The sequence below is a fragment of the Pezoporus occidentalis genome, unplaced genomic scaffold, assembly GCF_034315485.1.
Source record: "Pezoporus occidentalis ecotype Australia unplaced genomic scaffold, CSIRO_AGI_Poc_V1 ctg292, whole genome shotgun sequence".
Classification (NCBI taxonomy): domain Eukaryota; kingdom Metazoa; phylum Chordata; class Aves; order Psittaciformes; family Psittacidae; genus Pezoporus; species Pezoporus occidentalis.
The window spans coordinates 247,081-268,239 of record NW_026914852.1 but is presented as its reverse complement, the minus strand read 5'-3'; the positions used below and the strand labels follow the sequence as shown (position 1 = coordinate 268,239).

General features: G+C 55.4%; 3 protein-coding genes across 4 annotated transcripts; all 3 read right to left on the bottom strand.

The window, feature by feature from the left end:
* Positions 1–626: 626 nt before the first annotated feature.
* On the bottom strand, positions 627–4,133 carry PYCR1 (pyrroline-5-carboxylate reductase 1). Its single transcript, XM_062626438.1, has 7 exons — positions 4,001–4,133; positions 3,859–3,929; positions 3,590–3,769; positions 2,911–3,132; positions 2,346–2,438; positions 1,795–1,958; positions 627–1,687 (listed from the first exon to the last, which is right to left on the bottom strand). Exons 1-7 carry the CDS (start codon positions 4,065–4,067, stop codon positions 1,528–1,530), a joined length of 957 nt encoding a protein of 318 aa, XP_062482422.1. The 5' UTR covers positions 4,068–4,133; the 3' UTR covers positions 627–1,527.
* Positions 4,134–7,691: 3,558 nt separating this feature from the next.
* MYADML2 (myeloid associated differentiation marker like 2) lies at positions 7,692–9,297 on the bottom strand. Of its 2 annotated transcripts, XM_062626436.1 has the most exons (2): positions 8,131–9,297; positions 7,692–8,015 (listed from the first exon to the last, which is right to left on the bottom strand). In XM_062626436.1, exons 1-2 carry the CDS (start codon positions 8,762–8,764, stop codon positions 7,924–7,926), a joined length of 726 nt encoding a protein of 241 aa, XP_062482420.1. In that variant the 5' UTR covers positions 8,765–9,297; the 3' UTR covers positions 7,692–7,923. The 2 variants fall into 2 exon arrangements, with proteins under 2 accessions (XP_062482420.1, XP_062482419.1); XM_062626435.1 differs by having other exon boundaries at positions 7,693–9,295.
* Positions 9,298–12,719: 3,422 nt separating this feature from the next.
* On the bottom strand, positions 12,720–20,249 carry NOTUM (notum, palmitoleoyl-protein carboxylesterase). Its single transcript, XM_062626434.1, has 11 exons — positions 19,916–20,249; positions 19,641–19,693; positions 19,447–19,542; positions 18,380–18,440; positions 17,482–17,540; positions 15,961–16,063; positions 15,085–15,276; positions 14,690–14,790; positions 14,443–14,590; positions 13,789–13,836; positions 12,720–13,698 (listed from the first exon to the last, which is right to left on the bottom strand). Exons 1-11 carry the CDS (start codon positions 20,221–20,223, stop codon positions 13,392–13,394), a joined length of 1,476 nt encoding a protein of 491 aa, XP_062482418.1. The 5' UTR covers positions 20,224–20,249; the 3' UTR covers positions 12,720–13,391.
* Positions 20,250–21,159: the final 910 nt, after the last annotated feature.

Sequence of the window (21,159 nt, the reverse complement as noted above, 5' to 3'; positions counted from 1 at the left end):
GTCATTCAGAGCGGCACCGCTGTTCCCTGCTGTGCTCGGGGCTTGTGAGCTCGAGCCCTGAGGGCTCCTTCCTGGACCTTGACAGGCTGGTGTCCCCTGCTGCTGACCAGCTCAGTCGTGGCTCTACAGCATCTAGGAAGCTCATCTATAGCTCTGCCTCACTGGGGGTACACAAGGGCAGCCCAGAAGCCTCTCTACAGAGGGGTGGCCATCCCACCTTTTATTCTGCATCACACTTTATCAGATCAGCCAAATGGAATCCTTCTTCATTATTCCTCTTCATTTTCAGCTCCTGAGATGGGAATGGAGGAACATGCAGCACTCACTTGCCTCCATGGAATCTTTGTGCAGTGGCACCTCTAGAAAGCCTCAGCAGTTGGGATACTCAGCCCTTCCTCCTTCCCTTCTCTTGAAGCCCTGAAAACTGTGAGCACAGGGCCCCAGAACAGCTGTTGGGCTGTTACTCGGGAAGCACTGGTGACGAGCAGTGGGCTGATGTGCTCCCCTGCCCGCCCCGGACAAACCATCTGCAGTCAGGTTGGCAGCACACCTTGGGCACACTCCCTCAGGCAGCAAGGACCCAGTGGGCACTGCCAGAGGCAAGAGATACACCCAGTCCAAACAGCTGGGGTTAGCCAGAGCTCTGTTGGAGCAGCAGTTTATTATGTTTAGAGGGAAGAGGAGCAACCATCTGTCATGCCTACAGGGTCAAACTCTTGCTACCAGCTCAGAGCCTAGCACTAAAACTGCTTTAGCATTACCAGCACCTTTGGCAGCCTCTGCATCCATACCAAAATGCTTTTCCTGCATCACCTGCATGAAGAAGTTTCAGCAACCAAGTGAAAAGGGAGCCCTCACTACCCCTCCCCTGCCCAACCACCCAAGCAATGCTAGTAGCAAAGTAGGGACAGTGAGAGCAGCTCACGGTTCCCCACACCAGAACAGAGAGAAGGAGCAGTGCCAGAGAGAAAGAGTGTGTCCAGAGGTTCACACCATCTGTCTCAAAGTCAAGGCAGATGGAAGATGGGGCAGAGGCACTTTGGTCCCTTCCGAGAGGCGCTTTAGCGTGCAGCCTCCAACATAGTGCACAGCACTGCATCTTCATGGCATCTGCTCTAGCTAATAAAGACAGTAAGAAGACACAGGCTCGGACAGCAGATGCAAGATAGGGTCTTGGAAACCGAAAGACATTCTGAAACCTCTTTAAAAATCCAATTAGAAGCCATCTCTGCATGGGACAACTCGAACACTGCCCGAGAAGTACCCAAGGCTTCTGAATAAACGATGCTCTTGACGAAGCTCTGAAGATGGCATCACCCCTGCCCAACAGAGATCAGCAATGCCAGGGACAGTTTGCACCAACCCCACTACAAGTTAAAGACCCTCTTCTACAGCACTGCACCATCCCACAGCTGCCAAGAGCCAGGCATGGCGGACACCAGCATTCAGAGCGAGCGTTCCCCTTAGACAAAAAGAAAGGGCACAGAGGAGACTGATATTCAGCACAGCCAGACTACAGCAGCCTGTTCAGTTCTTCTTGCTGCCGGGGTGCTTATTGTTGAACAGACTGACTTTGCTGGCAGATGCCAGTGACACAGAAGGAGACTCCAGCTTCACCTTATCCAGCAAAGTCTTCTTTATGGCTGCTGGGGAGATCTTCTCTTGGTCTGCCAAATGCTGCAGCTCCCTGCAATGGGGTGGTGGGAGAGTTAAGACATAGCAAGAGGAAGAGATGGGGAGCGTGCAGGGCAAGGCTCTCTGTAGGAGGCCCTGTAGGACCTCCCTGGTGCTGACCTTGTCCGGATGCAGGAAGCCTCCACAGCATTGATTAGGAGTGAGCGGAAGCCACCGCTCTCCAGGAAGTGCAGGGCGTGGATGGTGGCTCCCCCGGGGGAGCAGACGTTGTCCTTTAGCTGCCCGGGATGCTGCTCAGATTCCAACAGCATCTTGGCAGCACCCTGAGGCGAGGAAGAGAAAACGGCTGCCAGAGCTGATCGAGAAACCCACCATCAAACACTCCTGCTCACCACTGTGGAGAGCAGCACCCAACACTCACAGGGGCAAACGGAGCTCCCCTGACAGCCATTAGCAGGCTGCCGAAACACTTTTCAGAGCTGAAAAGCCTGCAGACAAGTCAGGGTTCCCCAAGCCCCAGCTCCCACAATACCACACACCAGCAGGGTGCTGCAGACCCTTCCGATGTCCCCTCACCGGGAACCTGTGTGCAGGCAAACCAAATCTGGGGCTCACAGTAGATTCGGTAAGAGGACTGAAACCACTTCAAACCCATGATGCGCACAACGCTCTGCACAGAATCAAACATGTTCTGGAGAGGGAATACTGACCAGCAAAGCCTGTGCTCCAAGCCGAACAGCCAGCCTGCGAGGAAGACCCATTTTCACTCCCCCATCTGCCAGCGCATCCAGGGCAGTGAACGCCTGAGACCAGACAGAGGAAGAAGGTGAGTGAACGTCTCCACTTCAAGAGCGTCTCAGGGAGGAGAGAATCCAGGGCTCCAGGATCACACTACGACTGCTGTCGCTTACAGACTTCACTGTCTTCACTGCCTCCCCTTCACTGGCTGCCATGCCAAGCCTCCCTCCCGCTGCTTCCCACTCTGGAGTGGGTGGAATGGGAGACATTCAGCTCCTGTGTCATACTAACTGCAGGTCCATGTTTTGCAACATGGACACTGCACACTGGCTGTGGACTTCAGACTTATCCAACTGGTAACAGACTTCTGTTGTTGACCCGAGCTGGTTATAAACTGGACACCTGGATTACGTCTCATCGCTAACATGAGCAATGAGGAAAACAAGGAATGACAAACTGAAGCTGCATGGACCTTCCCTGCATGCAAAGCCCACTGCTATGCCCAGGCCTACCCCAAGTTGAGGAAGGAGCACATACATAAGCAGGGCCACTGCCACTGAGCCCTGTTACAGCATCAATCAGGTCCTCTTCCACCTCGGTGCAGAAGCCTACGCTGGCCATCAGCTGTTCCAAGAGCTTCCCATCCTCCACATCTGCGTGAGTCCCAGTGGCATAGACTGTAGCGCCTTCCCGGACAATGACAGGGGTGTTGGTCATGCACCTGATCACTTTTGGTGTGGGGCAGAAGGTAGAGAGTTTCTTAGGACAGAAAATCATTAGAGACAGAAAGAAAGAAGGAAAGAAAAGAAAGGAGAAAAATGAGGTTCAGTGCATATTTGGCACACCAAAGAAGCTATCTAGGGAGGGACTCTCCCCTGGCAAGAACGCCACAAGCAAAGAGAAAAGAGACACTCCTGTATCCCAAATCCCCTGCTTTAAGCCACAGCCATGACCCACCTCTGCTGAGGGAAAGACCTGATATACCTCGTGTGACAGAGGAGCTGGCACAAAGCTCCTACAGCTTCTTCTGGTGGGGACCCAAAACAATCACCTGGCTGCAGCACCAGTTTAGCCCTGGGAAGCACGAGCATCTCCCGTCCTTTGCACACACTCCTGGGGGCCGGAGGAGCGGGACCAGTGCAAGGTCAGTTCCTGAGCACCGGGTGTCTGCTGTGGCTCCTGTCGGGGTACCCCGGCCCTCCCCATGCCCGCTCACCTTCTCGATGGAGCTGATGGTGACCCCGGCCGCGCAGGAGACCACGATGTGATGCGCCTCGATATCGGGGCCCACTTCCTCCAGGATGAAGGGGATGATGGGGGGCTTCACGGCCAGGAAGAGGACATCGCTGTTCTTCACCGTGTCCTTGTTGCTCACCGTGAAGTTCACGCCCATTTTCTGCAGCGGTTCGGGAGAAACGGGGCCGCTGTCACCGGGGGCCCCTCCGGAGAAGGCACACACAGCGCCCGCCGCCGGGCCCCACTCACCCGCAGCCCGCTCACGGTGGGCAGGTCCGTGTCCGGGGAGCTCGCCGTGATCTTGTGCGCGGCCAGGACCCCTGCGAACGGCACCGCGTCAGCCCCAGCGCCGTGCGCGCTCCCGGCCCTCCCCGCCCCGCCCCGCGCGCACCTGCCGCCGTGAAGCCCCTGGCCAGGGCGAGCGCGAGCTGCCCCGCGCCGATGAAGCCGACGCTCATGGCAGCGCTGCGGGAGCCGGGCCCCGCCGCCGCACACGTGGCCGCGCAGGCCGGGAGGCTGATGGGCGGGGCCTGGAGGCGAAGCGAATCGGCGGGCGGCGGGGCGGGGCCGCGCCACCCCTCCGCCACTCACGGGCGAGGGGCGGGACCTCCGGCGCGGCCCTCGCCAGCAATTGGCGCAACCGGCGCGGGCTGTTGCATCATTCAAGGCCTACGGGGGCCGCGCGGGGCCCTCCGCCGAGCCGCGCCGTCAGGGGGCGCTGTCCGCCCGCAGCAGCCGCCGGCCGGTGGCGCCCGCCCTTCTGGAAGCTTCGGGCGCCGCCGCTGGCCCCGGGCCGCCGCCGTGAGGGCCGTGCCGGGGGGGTCCCAGCAGGGCGGTGCCGCGGGCTGCGAGCGGCGGGGGCCGCCTCCCTCCGCCTCCGGCGTGGCGCCAGCGCGGGGCGGGCCCGGCCCCTCCCCAGCCGCCGCCCCGGACATTCCTGGGATGCTCCGGCCCCGCGCGGTGAGCGCGGTCTCTCCCGTTCCTCACCGGGCCAGGCGGGTGCACGGGCGGCTCTCGGTGTCCCGCCTGCGCGGCCGCCCGGTGCGGGTGCCCGGCGGGTGCTCCCCGACTCCCCGGTAAAGCGGCCCTGGAGCGCTGCCGCAGTTCCTGCTCTGCAGCATCGGTCCCGCTGCCCGCGGATGTTCCGAGGGAAGCGGTTTCCCGGTGACCGGGCTCACGCACCGCGGCAGTGCTGCGCCCGCTCTCAGGGCCCGGCTGAGGGGACCCGGTCGTCTCGGCACAGCCTCTGCCAGAGCCGGGCACCCGGCAGCGCTGCTCGCCCCGGCTGTGACCTGGCGGCGCTGCTTCGGCTGGGGCTTTGCTCTCCTTTAGCTTTGTTGCTCCTTCATTGACAGAACAAAATCTCGGCGCAGCTCCTGTGGATGAGCGTCACTGGACGCGGTGTTCTGGGGACACTTGAGTCCCAGTCCACATGAAAACAAGGGGGAAAAAACCAACCCAGAACCCAGGAAAGAGTCAGGTTTATGTTATATAATCTCTGTTTCAGGTTGCGATGCTCTAGGACTCATCTGGATCGGATGCAGACCCAAGTCCGTAATCCCAAATGAGTGCACGTACATCTGACATTAGCTTACAAACCAGGCGAGGGGATGGGTGTCTGTGGAGCCCCTTGTGTGGCCGCTTACCTGGTCAGGAGTTGTTAAAGGGGAAGAGAAGCTCTGAAAATAAAGGGTTTTTAAATGAACTGAATCGTGACAAAGTTGATTGTGAAAATCACATTAAGCAGATAGTGGCTGTGTCTGTCCTGGGTTGGGTAATCTCATAGTTTCCAATGGTTAGTGAGTGTTTTAACCACTGGAGCATGAGGTTTTGATTTTTTTTGGTAGTTTTTTTCTCCTAAGAGAGTGGATTGCTGTCCACACAATTATTTTTTTTTTTGCCATTTTGACCATGCTAACATTTTTTGCTCAGCCTTTGGCTGGCAGATGAGAAAGCTAAATCTGAACACACTGTTCTTGGCAATGACTTGTCTTTCCACTCCTCCAGTCAGTGGTATCATGATTTCCATGTTAAATTCTATTTCCTCCTTACTGTGAAGACAGTGAATTTTACCCCCACCATTCCCCACTTCCCTGTTTCTCTTGGACCTTTACATCCTCGGCACTGTGGAATTTGCATCAACCTGTGTCAGTAGTAGATTCTGCCGTATTCCTGCTGGTCCTTCCTACTTGGTGCAGAATCTTCACAACAAAAAGCAAGTGAATCCACAGCTGGAAAAGATGTTGCCAGCTGAGGAGCTCCACGCAGGCTCTGCTGCCCCAAGGACTGGCAGTGCCGCAGGAGCCGCGATCACCTGCCTGCTCCCAAGCACTCTGTAGTAATAACAAATAAGTGGTTTCAACCGACTACATGGTAACTGCTCCAGGCTCCTGGTGCGGGCAGTGGCTCTTTGTGCACTGCCTCCTCCTGTACAGATGGATTCATTTTCCCAAGCGATCATTTCCTAATTGTACAACCCCCCATTTGCTTTTGCGCATCTGTAGTACATAGTCTTGTGTCTTGCCCTAGAACAAGCTGGCTAGCCTCTTGTTGGACCATTATGTTCCAGACTTCCTGCCCTTAATGGGGATCACAGAAGAGAAAAACTCCCTTGGAAGGGCGTTCAGTGCGTTCCCTTCGTTCTAGATACTGATTCTTGACCCTTTTCAGGGGATCGTAATTCCCACTGCTCCAGGCTGGTTCTTACTGGGGGCAGAATTACCCAGCACAACCTGTCCAAGCAATTTTTTCCTTTGCTTGTCAAGCCCCATGCAGAGCACTGGTGCGAGGGAAGCTGCCTTCCTTCTTCCTGAGTGACTGCTACAGACAGCAGAGCCAGAGCCCTCGCCTGTCTTGTTTGGATACTCCTGGGGTTGCATTCAATCTCCATACAGCAAAATGAACTGAGCTGTGGTTTCAGCAGGGAGTAGAAGGGGCACTACTGGTGGAAGAAAAGCTGTGTGAGAGCAGGATGACGCACACGGATCTCGGGAGGTGTGGTACCCATCTGCCATCCAGCTTTATTTTAGCTTCGTTAAGAACTAAGCCTTGCTCTGACACGCAGCTCCATGAGACTTGAACCAGGCCTGTGCAGGAACTGGGGCCACTCTGGTTCTCTCCGGGTCAGAAATGAAGTTCAAGGTCTGTGCTGTGCATTGTGGGGCTTAGAACCGTGTTCTGTCAGGGGTGGGTTGGAGAAACGCAGCTCGTTGGTAACACGAGGAGCTGAGGAGCCCCAGCGCCCCATCAGCCCAGGAGCAACCCCGCTTGCTCCTGCTGTATCCAGGTTCTCTCCCTTCCCAGCCAGGCCCCCCCGGTTTGCTCTTCCTGCAGCACTGTGAGATCCATTCACCTCTCCCCGCTCACCCCCATAATTCGCCTTTAAGCTTCCAGAAAAGAAATCGTGATTGTGCCATGGGGATAAAGGGACGGTGGCGGCTGAGCAGAGGGAGCACGCGCCAAGGTACCCCCGGTGCCACCCTCGGGCGGGGATGCAATGTACACATGGACACTGTGCAGCCTGGCTCTGTTCTGTGCCATTTCTTGGCAGCAGAGCCCGAATTTCACAAACATTCATCTCTCTAATGACTCAGTGTTTGCCAAATAGGAATATCCCATGTTTCCAACCCCCCCCCCAAGGTGCATGCTTGAAGATGTTCCTTTTCTGTGCTAAACAGCAGAGGAGAGCAGAGGAAAGGAAAGGACTGGCAATCTTCACAACACTATTACAGCTACGATGTTCTCAGAAACATCCTGACTGGAATTTCCCAAACTCGCAATCATTTCATGTCTCACCACACAGCCCAGGCTAACCCAAACTCTGAGGGATTGTTTTTCATGTCCAGAACTGGTGTTCCTTGGTGCAACTTTTAACTTTCCCACTTCCTGGACAGTCACTTGATTACGGTTAAGTGCTGGTAACAGTTTCAAAATCCTTGGTGCCTTTCCTAATATTTGGCTCTGGGATGCAGCAGCCTGCAGACCCGCTGCTGCTGCAGGAAGCAGTTCTGCTGCCTGGAGACAAAAGGCCGTTCCTTGCTGTGGCACCAGGTGCTGGGCAGACGCTGGGTGATGGGAGATGGGCTTTCCCCAGCCCACCCGTGACAGGTCATTCATTTGCTAGCCAGCTCAGTCCTGACCCCGAAGTTCAGTCGGTGGCTCCTGTGCCTGGGCCTGATCAGCGCCTCCTCCCGCACCCCACCTCCTGCCCACCCCCGGCTGCTGCTGCTCCCAGCACCAGCCCCGCGCTTCAGAGGTGCGGGACAAAGCGGATGCGCTGCGAGTACGCCAGGTCCACGACGTAGAGCAGCAGGTTCACGTAGGTGAAGATGGCGACGACCAGCTGGCTGTCCCATGGGCACCGGCCCTTGGCGCAGGAGCCGGGGCGCTGCGCGGAGCCGTACTTGCTGTCGAAGCAGAACACGGGCCAGATGACGGCTGCGCTCACGTACAGCAGCACGGCCCCCAGGGTGTAGATGACCACAGAGCGCTCGAAGGGGAACCACAGCAAGGTGGTCTTACCTGTAACACTGAAGGCCACGACCACCACTGTCACCACGAAGCAGAAGCTGTAGACGGCCACACACCACTGCGTCGCCACGTACTTGCCATACTGGCTGTCGTTCACCAGCGCCCCGAAGATGATGCAGGCCACGAAGGCCTGCACAATTTTCAGGAGCCCGGAGACCGTGGCCATGTAGCTGGTGACTTGCCCCGGTTTCGCCCGGGTTAAGAACACCTCGGCAGCATACACAAGGAACAGGAGGGCTGCGAAGACGCTGGCGGCGATGCGGAAGTCTCTCACCTCACAGCTGATGGGGTAACAGTCAAGCTGGACGAAGTAGAGCGGGTAGATCACCGCAGCCGTGACGGACATGAGTGTGGCGAGCATGGCGAAAGCGGCAGTGAAGTTTCCCCAGGAGATGCTGAGGCAGCTGTGGAGGTGCGTGAATTCACAGGTGATGATGAAGACGGTGACGGCAAAACAGAAGGTCCAGACAAACATGCAGAAAGTGCCATACGCGGCACTGAAGCCGCCCTGGTGGGCTACCAGGCTGAATGTGGTGCATCCAAACATCATCTGCAGCAAGCGAGCTATTCCCACAGGGGATGTCACTGCAGCAGTGTTCAGATAGGGCCCTCCTGTGCTCTCCATCGTGTTTCCAGCCCAGCAGACGGTGCTCCCAAAGCCCTCCCTAAACCTCTTTTTAGGCTTCTGCTCTTTTGTCCTGAGTCACACCAGGTACTGGATCAGTGCAGCAGCAGCTCCAGTCCCCGCCTTGTCTCCACCGGCACTGTGGGTGCTGTGCTGACGCTGGGCAGCGTTTCTGCTGCGTTCCTGGCAGCCTCAGCACAGACTTGCTGGCTGAAGGGAGGTTTCTGGCTGACTCTGCCACCAGCTGGGATCTCGGGGTGCCGCGAGCAGCTCACCCCCGCTCTCAGGTCTGAAACCGGCCTTGTTCTGTCCTTTCACCGTCTCCTTCCCCTCACGATGGCCGAGAGAATCACTTTCTCCTTGGGGGCTGACATTGATTCCATTTTAGCTCTGCAGCTGTAGCTCTGCTGTGCTGCTTGCAGGGACCCGCGAGTATAAATAGGGGCTATATTAATAGTTCTGGAATGAGTCCTGCCCCCTTCAGCCACGGCGAGCGGGTGTTAGTTAACACCGAAGCTGTGAGCTCCGTCAGGGGCTTGTAATTATCCTGCTGTGATTCCTCCGCAAGCCGGGGTCACCAGAACGCCGCTGCTCCACACCGTGGAGGCTCCCTGGGGAAGGGGGACGTGATCCTGCAGAAGCAGGAGCTCGGTGCTGCAGCCCCTGAGCGGGGACTCGAGCCCGGCAGCACCACAAGCCCTGTGAAAGGATTTCAGCCAGAAGCTACAATAAAAGCTGACTCACTTTGGTCCATTTGATCTGGAGCATTGATAGGTTTACCTGCTGTGAAAGGCACTGCTGTGCTCTGAGCATTAGCAAGGGCATGGTGCTGAGGAGGTTCTGAGCACCTATCCTCACGGGCTCCTCAAGCACTTCCCTGTCTGTTTTACTTACATGGGAACCAGTTCTTCCTGTATCTCTGAGTGCCAAAACTAAAGACAGTTATAAACAACCAACAAAACAACCAAACAAAAAACCCAAGCCAAAACAATAGACTTGCTTTGATGTTGTGAGCTCAGGTTTGGAGCACAGGTTTCAATGCACAGTGTCAAACCCTCCCTCCTCATGCATCAAATCATTCCCAGGCAGCTGATTTTGGTACACATTTTCCCAGACTTGATCTTTACCCAAAAGCCTCTTAATTCTAACTCTGAAAGCTCCAAAGAAAATTCCTTTTGCAGTCTCCAAATGGGGAAAATGAAAACCACAGCACAGTACAAAATTCCTCACTTGCCTGGTGGCAGCGTCACTGCCTCCACACCTGCAGCCTGGCTCCCCCTGTGCTGGTCCCTGGGGGGAAGCGGGGTCATCCCCAGAGCTCTGCACTGGTGGGGAGATCAGGATGGCCAGGCCAGGCCCAGAGCCTTAAACCCGTTCTGAATGATTCGAGATGCTCATCAGCTGTGCTGCTTCCAGCCCTAACTTCCTGGCTAGGAATTATAATTGACCCTTGTGCTTGGTAACGGTAATAATGGCTTAATGTCTTCCATGCTTGTATGTTAACGTGACGATGTGACATCGCCACACGCAGTGCTAGATACTGTAAAGAGGAGCTGACAAAAGAGGCTCTGCTCTAATTCGTGCCCTTCGCTGCAGTTCTGGGGCAGCCTGGCTTTGCCTGCGGGAAGGACGCTCCCTCTTCTCCCAGGACCCTTCACCGAGCTGTGCCTGGGACTCAGAGAGCTGGAAGCTGCCAGCTCCCCGGGGAGGGTGCCTGCGCTCAGCACCAGCCCACGGACCGTGACTGCAGCAGCGCCAGTCTCTGCTTGGGCAGAAGGGGCCTGGGAGGTGATGCCGCACGTCCGGTGTCCAGCTGCTTGTTCCCACCCTCCTCCCAGGCTCTTGCTCGGCCTTGCCGGCACAGGGCACTGGCCTCGGATTTACAAACAGAACCGGAAACCTGAGCCTGGCAGGGGTTGCTTTGAACCGGGAGTCGCCACGGGTCTGACTCGTGCTGCAGGTGCACACGGTTGGTCCCGCACAGCAGTGGCATTGACAGAGCAGCCAAGACCGGGGGGTTGGACAGGAGCTATTTAAGCTGGAATCGCTGCTTTGCAGCATCACTTGTGATCCAGCTGCGGTTTAAGAGCCAAATGGAGACAGACACAGGTTCCGGGATTGCTCGTGGTGAAAAGCAGTGACTGCGGCACTCCAGCAGCTCACACGCAGGCCAGGGATAACTTTACAGAAAGACTTGTGTGAGAACAGCACAGATTTTGTGAACCTCAGCCTGCTCACCACCCTGTAACCTCAGTGTCTCTTCCATGAAAACCCCTCCCATCTTCCTTAAAAGACCTCTGGTGCTAAACGTAGAAAACCTGCATTCATTTCGGGTGGAAGCTGCACAATTAACATCACAACAAGCAGGAAATGCAGCGAGGGAGCCCAGGAGCTCCAGGTGAATGGGCTCTCACCCTCAGGTCTTGTCCTTCCCGACTCTCTGTGATGTTAATCCTTCGTTCTAGCAGCAGTTGTTACCATCTGTGCTGTGGAATGTCCCATGCCACAGAGGAGCTGCGCTTGCAAGGAAAAATCCTCCTCCAAAAAGTCTTTGCCTTTTAGAAATGAAGTCTTGAGTTAACGTGTTGGGTACACAGGTGACTGGCTCTGCAGAAAGCATTCCCAGCTGCAGCACCAGTATTGCTACTTTACTGTTCCCTAGCAGGAATACATCACTGGACGCAGCGCAGGGCAGGCGCTGTATTTGGGGGTGCATCATCCTGCAAACAACTGGTGCTCACAGCAGCTTCTCTTGGTGCTCCCAACTGACAAACCGGTGCCAGCTGAAATCCTGGCCGGTGCTCAAGCACCGGCACTTGGCTCTGTGTGGCTCCAGCTCTCAGAGGAATCCCACTTCCCACATGTCCGTCCTGGCAGCTTCCCTGGGTTTCAGTTCAGCTGGGAGCACCATTTCTCTTTAGCTACTTTTACCTGATGTGTCGTAACCCCCCTTGCTCAGGAGGACGGGCGATCGCCCACGCGGCGCTGCCCAAGGGTTTGCTGGAGTCCGTGAGAAGTACCTGAATGGCTGCAGTTTTGTTCCTTTTGGGGTTCACTCGCCTGAGCCAAGGGACCTCACAAACAGCACCGCCCCTTTGTCCAGGTTCAGGACACCCTTTCAGCCCTGCAACCTGGCAGGACCCATCTCGGCAGTGCGTGACGTGCCTTGTAAAACTGGGCCCCGGTTTCCTGCGGCCACACACGGGTGCAGCCAACACCACATTGGTGTCAGGAACTCCTGCAGAAGGGATGCAACCGATGCTGCTTGCGCAGGTTTGTCTGTACCAGCTGCAGCGTGCTGCAGGACGGAGCTTTTCTGCTTTCTTGCTTCTGCCCGTGTGCTTTTCCCCTGAGGAACGGTCTCTCCTCTTTCCAGCCCCAACACACATTCTTGATCCCTCCCTTGTTCTCCTCCCATTACCATCAAAGGGGATTCTCTGTGTTCTGAGGTGGGTGTGTTCACAAATGACTAAAATAATAGAAATATGTTGGTGCTTGCCTTGTGTTCTCTGCCTTTTATGTTCCAAATGCTCCCCATTTTAAGACAGGCCAGACAGGCTCATCAGACATGGCTCTCAGTAGAACAGAGGCCTTTGCTGCAAAACCAAATGTCCCTGCATCTTCAAATGCAATGCCCTGGAATACCTGCCAAATCAGTCAAGCTGAAAGTGGTGTGCAAGTATGCAAACATCAGATGCTGGGTGAAAATCTCTGTACTTAGACCCCATATTACAACCTCTTCATAGGAGAAACAATGACAAAGCATACTGCAAGGGGAACACAGACGTCTAATTAATACAGAAGACCAACACCACCCTCAGCCCTCTCCCACATACAAGTGACCCATCCAAACGAGCAGCATATACAACTTTACAAAGACGTATGTACGGTTCTCTGGTCAGCCCTTATAAATAGCGTTTTACATATTAAAATAAATATGTCCACATTGCCCAAGTAGCAAGAGGTTTCTTCGTTATTTAAAAAAAATATGTTACAAAACAATATCATTTATATTTCTTGCTTAGTTTAAAAAAAGTAATAAAAAAGTCATTTTATAAAATAATATGAAAGTAAATTGAGTACAAGAGTGTCCATCCCTAGCACGTGTCCTGGGCTTGTACGTGATGACGCACCGCGAGATGCTGACCTCCAGGCAGTCAGGTTATCGTTCCTTCACTCCTAGTTGGACACAAGAAATCCAGTGCTTGCTTTGTTCACCACTTGTATCAAGTCTATGATGTAAAATTCATGGCAAGGGAAGAAGTCCTAGACCTGGGGAAGATTCTCATTGCTGCTATTTATGGCTTTGCTACTCCCTGTATCAGATTGCCTTGTGTAACACAGGAAAAGGATGTGAATGGGCGAAGCTGAGCCCTGGAGTTTGGAGGTAACACGTTCTGGTCAAATGGTGTAAGCAAGAAATTGCCTTTTTTTTTTTTTTTTTTTTTTTGCTGGACACATCCTAAGTGTGCAAGAGTGTGGGAGCACTGGTACTGGTGTGTACAAGTCTGAGCATGCATGGGTGTGAGCGTGCGGCTGCCTGCATGAGCATAGGGAAAATTAGGAAGTGTGGGAGAAGGGCTCAGTCTCCTCCTGATCTAATCTCCGCCCCTCTGCAGAGCCCTTCCTAGTTACCACTGCTGAGCATCCCCAGAAGTTTACTGGGCTCCAGGCCCTGCTGCTGTGCCATCTTCTGAACATCAAAACCCATGTGCATGAGGAACTGGATCACATTCATCTCCTGCCCTGTGAACTGGTCCCTGATGGTGGGACACGAGGGGTTGCAGTGAGGCCATGGACAGCTGTCGATCAGATGAATTGGGCAGCCTTTCAGAGGGGCCTTCCCATTCTTGTTGCTCTCGTGTAGGCTCCGATCCCAGCAGTGCAGGGCACGGGGGAGCGATGTCCCCTTCACCTGGATGTCCGTCCAGTGACTGAAACGACAGCGGCAGAGCCCGCATCAGGCTGTGGGAACAAGCACATCCCCCCCGCTGCCCACTCATGGGATCTGCAAAAGCACTCACTTGCGTGTAATGATCTCATGAGACAAACAGGCAGGAGCAAAGCTAGCACTGAGGGAAGAAAGGAAACACGGATTAGGTCTTGGAAGGACAAACTCACTCCTACTAAAGAGAACCTTCCGGACTCAGGAGAAGGTGGATTTTTTGCTGCCCCTGGCAAGAGTTTTAGGAACAGCCATGACTGTGATATAAACCCTGTCTGGACTGGAAAGTATCCAGAAGAAAAGGGACTGCTTCCTGCCTAACAGTGTACATCTGCAACAGGACTCCTGAGTGCCTGCTCTCATGTGAAGCAAGTAAGGCACATTAACAGTTCCTCCTCTCTTGTCTCATCAACTCTTTGGATGTTTTATGATTTTCAAAACATCCCTGCAAGGTAAATGGCTGCGTGGTGGCAAGGAGTCTGACCTTGCCTTGGAGGCAGGAAAGAAAAAAACATGTTCCTATTGATAACAAAGGGCAGCTGACAGCTGTGAAGCTCGAAGTTACTTCGCGCTGACCCAGAAATAAAAGGCAAGATCATTGCTGTAGATGAACTGAAAGCCACCAAATTCACAACACTCAACTCTGCAGAGATGTGAGAAATGCTGCTAGAATGCTGGATAAAAATGTCTCTTAGAAAGAAATGTGCCAGATTTTCCTCAATGGAATACTTACGTCACATCCTTCAAGGTGTTTCTAAGCTCCCTACCCAGATTCTGGATGTAGAGCCACTGCCCCTCCTGAACAGGCTGGCCAGTGAGGTGAACATTGTCTACAGTAAGCTGGGCCTCATCAAAGAGCCATTGGACAACGAAGACTGGACCTGGGAAGACAAAAGATTTGGAAAAGGGATTGCTCTAAGTTAGCTGCAGATACAGAGGAAACCCTGGAATCCATTTGATATCTCTCCTCCCATACTTACATCGAAGAGTAGGGTAAATCTTATATCCAAAAAAGCAATTCCATTCCTCTCCCTCTTTAAACTGTAGCTTGCAGCGTTCAGGAACAATCCCATTCCAATACCTAAAAGACAAAGCAGTAACAGAATGAAAGCCATAGTGCAATCTTAACAATAGCCTTTCCATTCTATCTTGGCTATACTGTCCCATCAGTCACATTTTAGAGCATCCACAATTGCACACAATCTTTTGCACGTCTAGATTTTAAGTTATTGTCTTCTCCAATAAAATCATTGAAAAAATACCAATGTAGATGATAAATACTCTTTAAGTATCAAAATGGAGGAATATAGAGAAGGAGGTCATCTTCTCCATGCCCTAACCTCTTACAAAAGCCCTTTAGAGCATCTGATTGTACCTTATGCCTCTTCTGATGGCTTCTGTTGGAGCACATGTGATAGTATCAATACAGTCTGTTCGGCGATACTGTTTATTATCCAAGAACCATCCGGAGTCTGCCAAGCCTCGAACCTGAATTCCTGGATAACCCATCTCCTCCAGCTGCTCTGCCACTCGATCCACATTCAGGAGCACTCCTGTCCCTCCAGCACTGCAACAGCAACATTAACACTGCAGTCATGAAGCGCACACAGCTACAGCCTAGCACATATACCCTCTCACAGCAGTGACACCCTATGGACAACTTCATCTGTCTACACAGCAAGGTACCGCAAACTTGGTAGTCACCAAATTATTCCTTTGCTTTTCAAACCACTTAGAAATAAAGCCAGTGCTGAGTAACGATTGTGATACCTCAGAAACCAGATCTGTTCTTATTCATTCTTCTGGGGGATTTATGTGCTTTGTATCAGTCAGGTTTGGCTGCTCAAAAACTAAAGAATCTGAAGTGAGACAAATTCACCCTTCGCAAACTTCTATATTCCACCCATGTAGCATACGCTGAGCAGCCCATAGCTCTGTGCAGCACAGCACGGTTCAGAGCACCCAGTCAGGCAAGTCTGATGGCTCCATTCACATGTGCGAAGTCCATTCCCCAGCGGCACACATCTTATGGTGTGGGCCAACAGGAGCCAGCACACTTGATGCAGGGAAGAACAAAACATTCCCTCCCTCCTGCAAATCTTTCACCTTGATATTCTATATCCCTATCCCTGGTTTTACCATATAAAGAAGAAAACAGAAGAGATACGGGGTTTGTTGCTGAGACCTGCCCCCTAACAGCCTTCTGCTGTGGAAATCTCCTCTCTTCACCACAGGAAATGTAGGTACCTACCTGCTCCCTGCTAGCAGCAACACTTTGGCAGTGCCAAGGCCTTTTCCCACCAGCTCCTTTATAACCTCCTGAATGATCAGTGCTCCCATGAAGGCATATTCATCTGGAAGAGATAGCTCAGTGTCAACAGAACTGTTTCTTGCCCAGGTTAAGACTTTTGCTTCCTCCCCATGAATGCTTAGCAACCTTATGAAGAGGTTATCAACCTAAAACCAGGCCCATTTTCTCCACCCATCTCAGGTACATCTAACGAAGGATACTCCCCCCCTGCTTCTCTGAAAGAAAGAGAAGAGCCTACAGAGCAGCACGAGCACACCCTCCAACAGCAGCACGCAGGAATCGGTACATGCAGAGAACAAGAAGGCAGGTGCTGGGTGCCTTCCTCTGTACACGAGGAACACAGACACCCTCCTACCACCTGGAATCTCAGTTCCAACGTCCTGCCTCCCTTTCTCCCCAGTTCATAAAGCCACTCCAGTCAAGCCGCGTTTCACAAAGGTTACACCTACATGGGCTGCACCTCCAAGAGGCAACCCTGTCTGCTGGAGAGCAGCTGCTTCACAAGGACAGCTAAAAGAATCAGTGGAGCAAAAAGCTCCCTTATGGTGACGAAATGTGTATGCATGGTATTCACCAGCAGTCAGCTTCCCAGTGCAAGCATTAGTGACCACAGACATGGAGTGACAGTGTCTGATTTAAGGCCAGAACTCACAGACCAGCTCAAAGAGAAGTGTTAACCTTCTGCCTTTTCAGTGCCACAGCACAGCACAGCTTGGGCCAAATCCTTTTGCTCACAGCATCAACAGTGCTGTGTAACCTTAATTTCATCCTGGCCAAAGAAAACTCTTCATGAACAAACAAGAGGAGAGCTAAGCCCCTGGTGGTTTTATAGGCATCCCTGCACCCAGACACCAATCCTGCTTCAGTTGGGAAACACAGAGAAATGCTTGAGGTAGCACAATCCACCTGCAGGAAGCCCAGCTTAATTCAGAAAGACTCCTTTAAGCAGACTCTAAGTTCCATCATCATCAGAATGACAGCCGATGGCACTGCATGTATTAAAATGAACTGTTCCTGTTCCCCAAAGCAACCTGCACACGGCCTGACACAGGACAGCTCCTTTCAAAGGCCAAATATCCTCCTGCTACAAGTCTGAAACTAAATTTACTGCACTTGCCTCTCAGGTCAGCAAAGCCAAAGTTGCATGCGACGCACCATGGTTCCTCAGCTACACCATTTATTTTGCTGTGTGCTGGAACCTGGAGATTCATCTAAAAGGAATTCTATTCCTCTAATCCTCACAAACTGCATCAATGCAACATCTCTGAAAGCAGCTCTGAACTATGTCAAAACAGCCCAAGCTAAAGAGATCAGGATGTTTTATCTGGAAGTGGCTTGATATCCTTTCCTGCCCTTCAGCAAGAAAAAGCCTGTTATTCATTCATGTAACTTCACAGAAGTCTGGCCATATCCTTTAATGTGTGACGTCTGGGGCAGCAACAGCCCATCAGTAACACTCACTTTTCTCAGACTTGGAAGAGGCACCACTCCAAACATCACTTGAGCAGTAAGGGATGAATCTGCAAGAGAGAGTTGTGTGAGCACTGATGTTCCTTTGACATCCCGGGAGGGGGGGAGGACAGGGGCAGGTGACTGGCAGAAAATTAAGCCCTGGTGAGGGAAAAAGGGAAGTTTCTCTCCCCTTCAGACACCTTACCTTCTGGCACACCAAGTGACAGTCGGAGCTGTCTTTTCTCCTGAACACTGGTAGTTTTACTGAGTTCAATCAACAAATAACGTGTCTTTTATCAACCTAATTGAAGCACTGAGCTCAGTGGACAGAACAATGACCGAGACTTTGCTCTTAGCTGTCCCACTGATACGATGGATGGCCTGCCACAGGGAAACTCTGTGTGTCAGTTTCTCACACGAAAAATGAGAAGACCTTCTCAAAGCAGTGTAAATGCTGACTGCAACCACTGGAGGTTTTTGCAGGAATTAATTTATCTTCCCTTTTTTGTCTCCAGCTTGCAGAATGAGAGATAAGAGCCCCCTCCTCTGCTCTTGCTCCCTTAAAGAGATGCGTATTTAAACTAGTGTCTTTCTCATTTCTCCCTTCGAGCCCTCAGCCCACCACTCACAGCAGTATTTGGCACTTCAGCTATTTGAGAAGGCTCTCTAAGCTAGCCCCAGTTTTTCTTCATTAGATCACCCTACAACTCCAAGGAGCCTGGACTAAAGTCTCTCCAGCCTTTGCCAGCGCTGGTTGTTAGGGAGCTGGACTGAAACAAATGAGGAAACATGCAATTTCCTCCCGCAAGTGTTGGTCTTAATCTGTCTTTGTAGCATTCTTGCCAGCCTAGAAGGCAGGAGATGCTGTTTAAGTATCCCCCTGTTGCCCTCCGTTGTCTCTCCTTACACCATGTTGGCGTTCCACCAGTGAGGATTCTCTTCCGGCTGTGACGACAGTATCCCGGTTCCTGCAGATGGGCACAAAGAGAAAAGAAAGGCACTGCTGACAGGCCGTGACTTCATGCAGCACCTCTGAACATACAGAAAGCAAACATCCAGGCTGAAACATTGTTAAGGGCAGTGAGAGGGGTGTTTCTGAACCTGCCCTTAGGCAGACGTGACTTTCAGAATCTGATTCACGCTGGGTATGAAGCTGGTCTAGAGGCCTCTTGTAGCACAGAAAAGAACCAGTGACACACACCTAAGATTTAGCCCTTTCCCCAAACCCAAATCAAAGCAGGTGAATGCCAGTACATGCAAGTACAGATCCGTGTGATGGGAGAGGTTTTGGTGTTCATATACAGCGAGGATGAAGAGAGCAGCTCATGATTTCAGTGCTCAGCATTTCGTTGCTGCCTCAGGAGCCTGCTGGCCAGGAGCATGGGCATCAGGGTGCTAATTCCTCCCTACATCTGATAATGGAAGATGCTACAAATACTTTACACATGCACCAAACATTCGCTTTCAGAGAATGCCTGCAGCCGGTTATGTGAGCTTACACAGCTGTAAACGGGGAAAGGCGGAACCAGGCGGCTGCAGGTGAAACCCGTACGGTAGACCCAATTCCTTCCCACACTCACAAGCCTGGTCCCGCAGCAGGAAACATGCGCGGGAGAAAGTGCCTGTGTCCTGACAAACCGACTGAGGCCCGAGCTCCTCCGATAGGAGTGAGAGGAACACGAAGTCGCTGTAAAACCCAGAAAACCGAACCCGGCTCTGAAGATGCCATCAGGTCTGGGAGGACGTGCCCGTGTTTAACGTCGCACCGAGCACGCGTGGGCAGCCGTGCAGCAGCACCTGTGTGGCACGAGAGCCTGTCCGAGCCGTGGCACGGGGCGGGAGCAGCCACGGCGCAGCGACACGCGTGCCCGCACGGATGCCGGGGGTGCCTGGGGGCGCTGGGCGATGCCGACCCGCGCGCGGCTGTCCCGGTCGGTGCCGTTCCTCGGGCACTGCCTCCCCGGGCAGACTCACCCACACGGGTCGCGGGCCACTCCCGGGAGCTCATGAGCCTCCGCATGGTGTCATAGCGGGTGTCGCAGTTCTCCCGGTTGAAGCAGTACCACCCTCCTGGCAGGGGAGAGAGGGGTCAGCCGCATGGGGCCGGAATTGCCGAGGCACAGCGGCCCCGCGCCGGGGCACGGAGGGCAGCGGTCACCGTCGCTCACCTTCCAGGAACAGCAGCCACCGCCGGCTGCCCTTGGACTCCTTGAGGTAGTAGCTGCGGACAGACACAGCGGCGGCGGCGCCGTTACCGGGGCGGAGCGCGCGCCCGCCGGGACCAGCGCCGCCGCCTCCCGGGAGCGCTGCTGCACCTGTCGCCGCCGCGCCGCGCGCCGCCGCAAGGTGGCGCCACAGCCCTCGGGGCCGGGCGGGGAGCGGCGGGGTCGGGGCGCGCGGCGCGGGCAGCCGCGGCGGGCGGCGGCGGCGCGCGGGGACTCACCCGGCCGGGCTGCCGTCGTTGCAGGTGACCGAGGCGTTGTGCAGGAGGTGCAGGCGGAGGTCGTGCGGCAGCGCCTGGGCTGAGCAGGGGTACAGCGACTGCGCCAGGCTCTTGACCTGCGCCATGAAGCTGTCCATGTTGCCCTCCACGGCCGTGAAGTCCAGCGGGAAGCTCTCAGCCGCCGCCGCCGCCTCGCCGCGCTCGCGGGCCGCCGGGCCCCTCCGCCGCCAGCCCTTCCTGCCCTCGCCGCCGGGCCCGGCGTTCAGCAGCCCCAGGAGCAGCAGGAGGTGCACGGCCGCCGTGCCCATCGCCGCCCGCCGCCACCCGCCGCTCGCCGCGGCGGCAGCAGCAGCCAGCCCCCGGCGGCGGGCAGCGCCGCCCGCGCTCCGCCGCGCCCCGCCGCGCCGCCCGCGGGGTCGGGGGTCGGCGGCGGGCGGCGAGGGCAGCGAGGACAGCGCCGCAGGCGCGGGCTTAGCGGCGCGGCTGCCGGCGCAGGAGCCCGCCACCCGCTCCCAGGCGGCGAGCATGACAGAGGGGCACGGAGTGCGCGGGGAGCGCGCCGGGGGCGCCGCCAGCCCGGGCGCCGCGTGGGGCAGCAGCCGGCCAGCCCCCGCCCTGCCCTGCCCTCCGCCCCCTCGGAGCGAGGCGGAGGGAGTGGGGGGTCTGAGCCGCGCCGCACCGGCACGGCGGCCCGCTCCGTCGGGGCGCACCCCAAGCCCCCCGCCTCCGGCGCCGCCATCGCCGCCCTTGCCGGCGCCGGGACCGCGGCCGCGGCCGGTGGCGCCCGCCAGCCTCGCCCGCAGGGCGGCGGAGGCGCGCGGCGGCCTCTCGGGGGCCGGGGAGGGGGGTCGGGCCGTGCGGGCGCGAGGACCCGCACGTGGCAGCCCCCGCGGCAGCGCCCCTGGCCCGCGCCGCCCCCTCGATGCCCCCCTCTGGCGGCCCCGACGGCGGCTCCTCCCCGGCTCCTCGTGGGCGGAGGTGCCCCCCCCCCAGCTGCCCTCCGCCGTCGGTGCGGGGTTAGCTCCGGCCCGCAAGGCGCGGCGGGGAGCCGGAAGCCCGCAGGTGACGGGGGCGGCGGCGGGGCGCTACCGGCCGCGTTTGGGGGAGGCCGGGAGCGTTTCCCGTCGCGGGGGCAGCCTCCGCGGGGGCGGCGGGTCCTCCCCTCGGCTGCAGCCCCTGGCCAGGGACCGCGCCGCGGGGGCTCAGCCACCCTCGGGGATTTCCCCCCAGCAACTCTCCCTGTT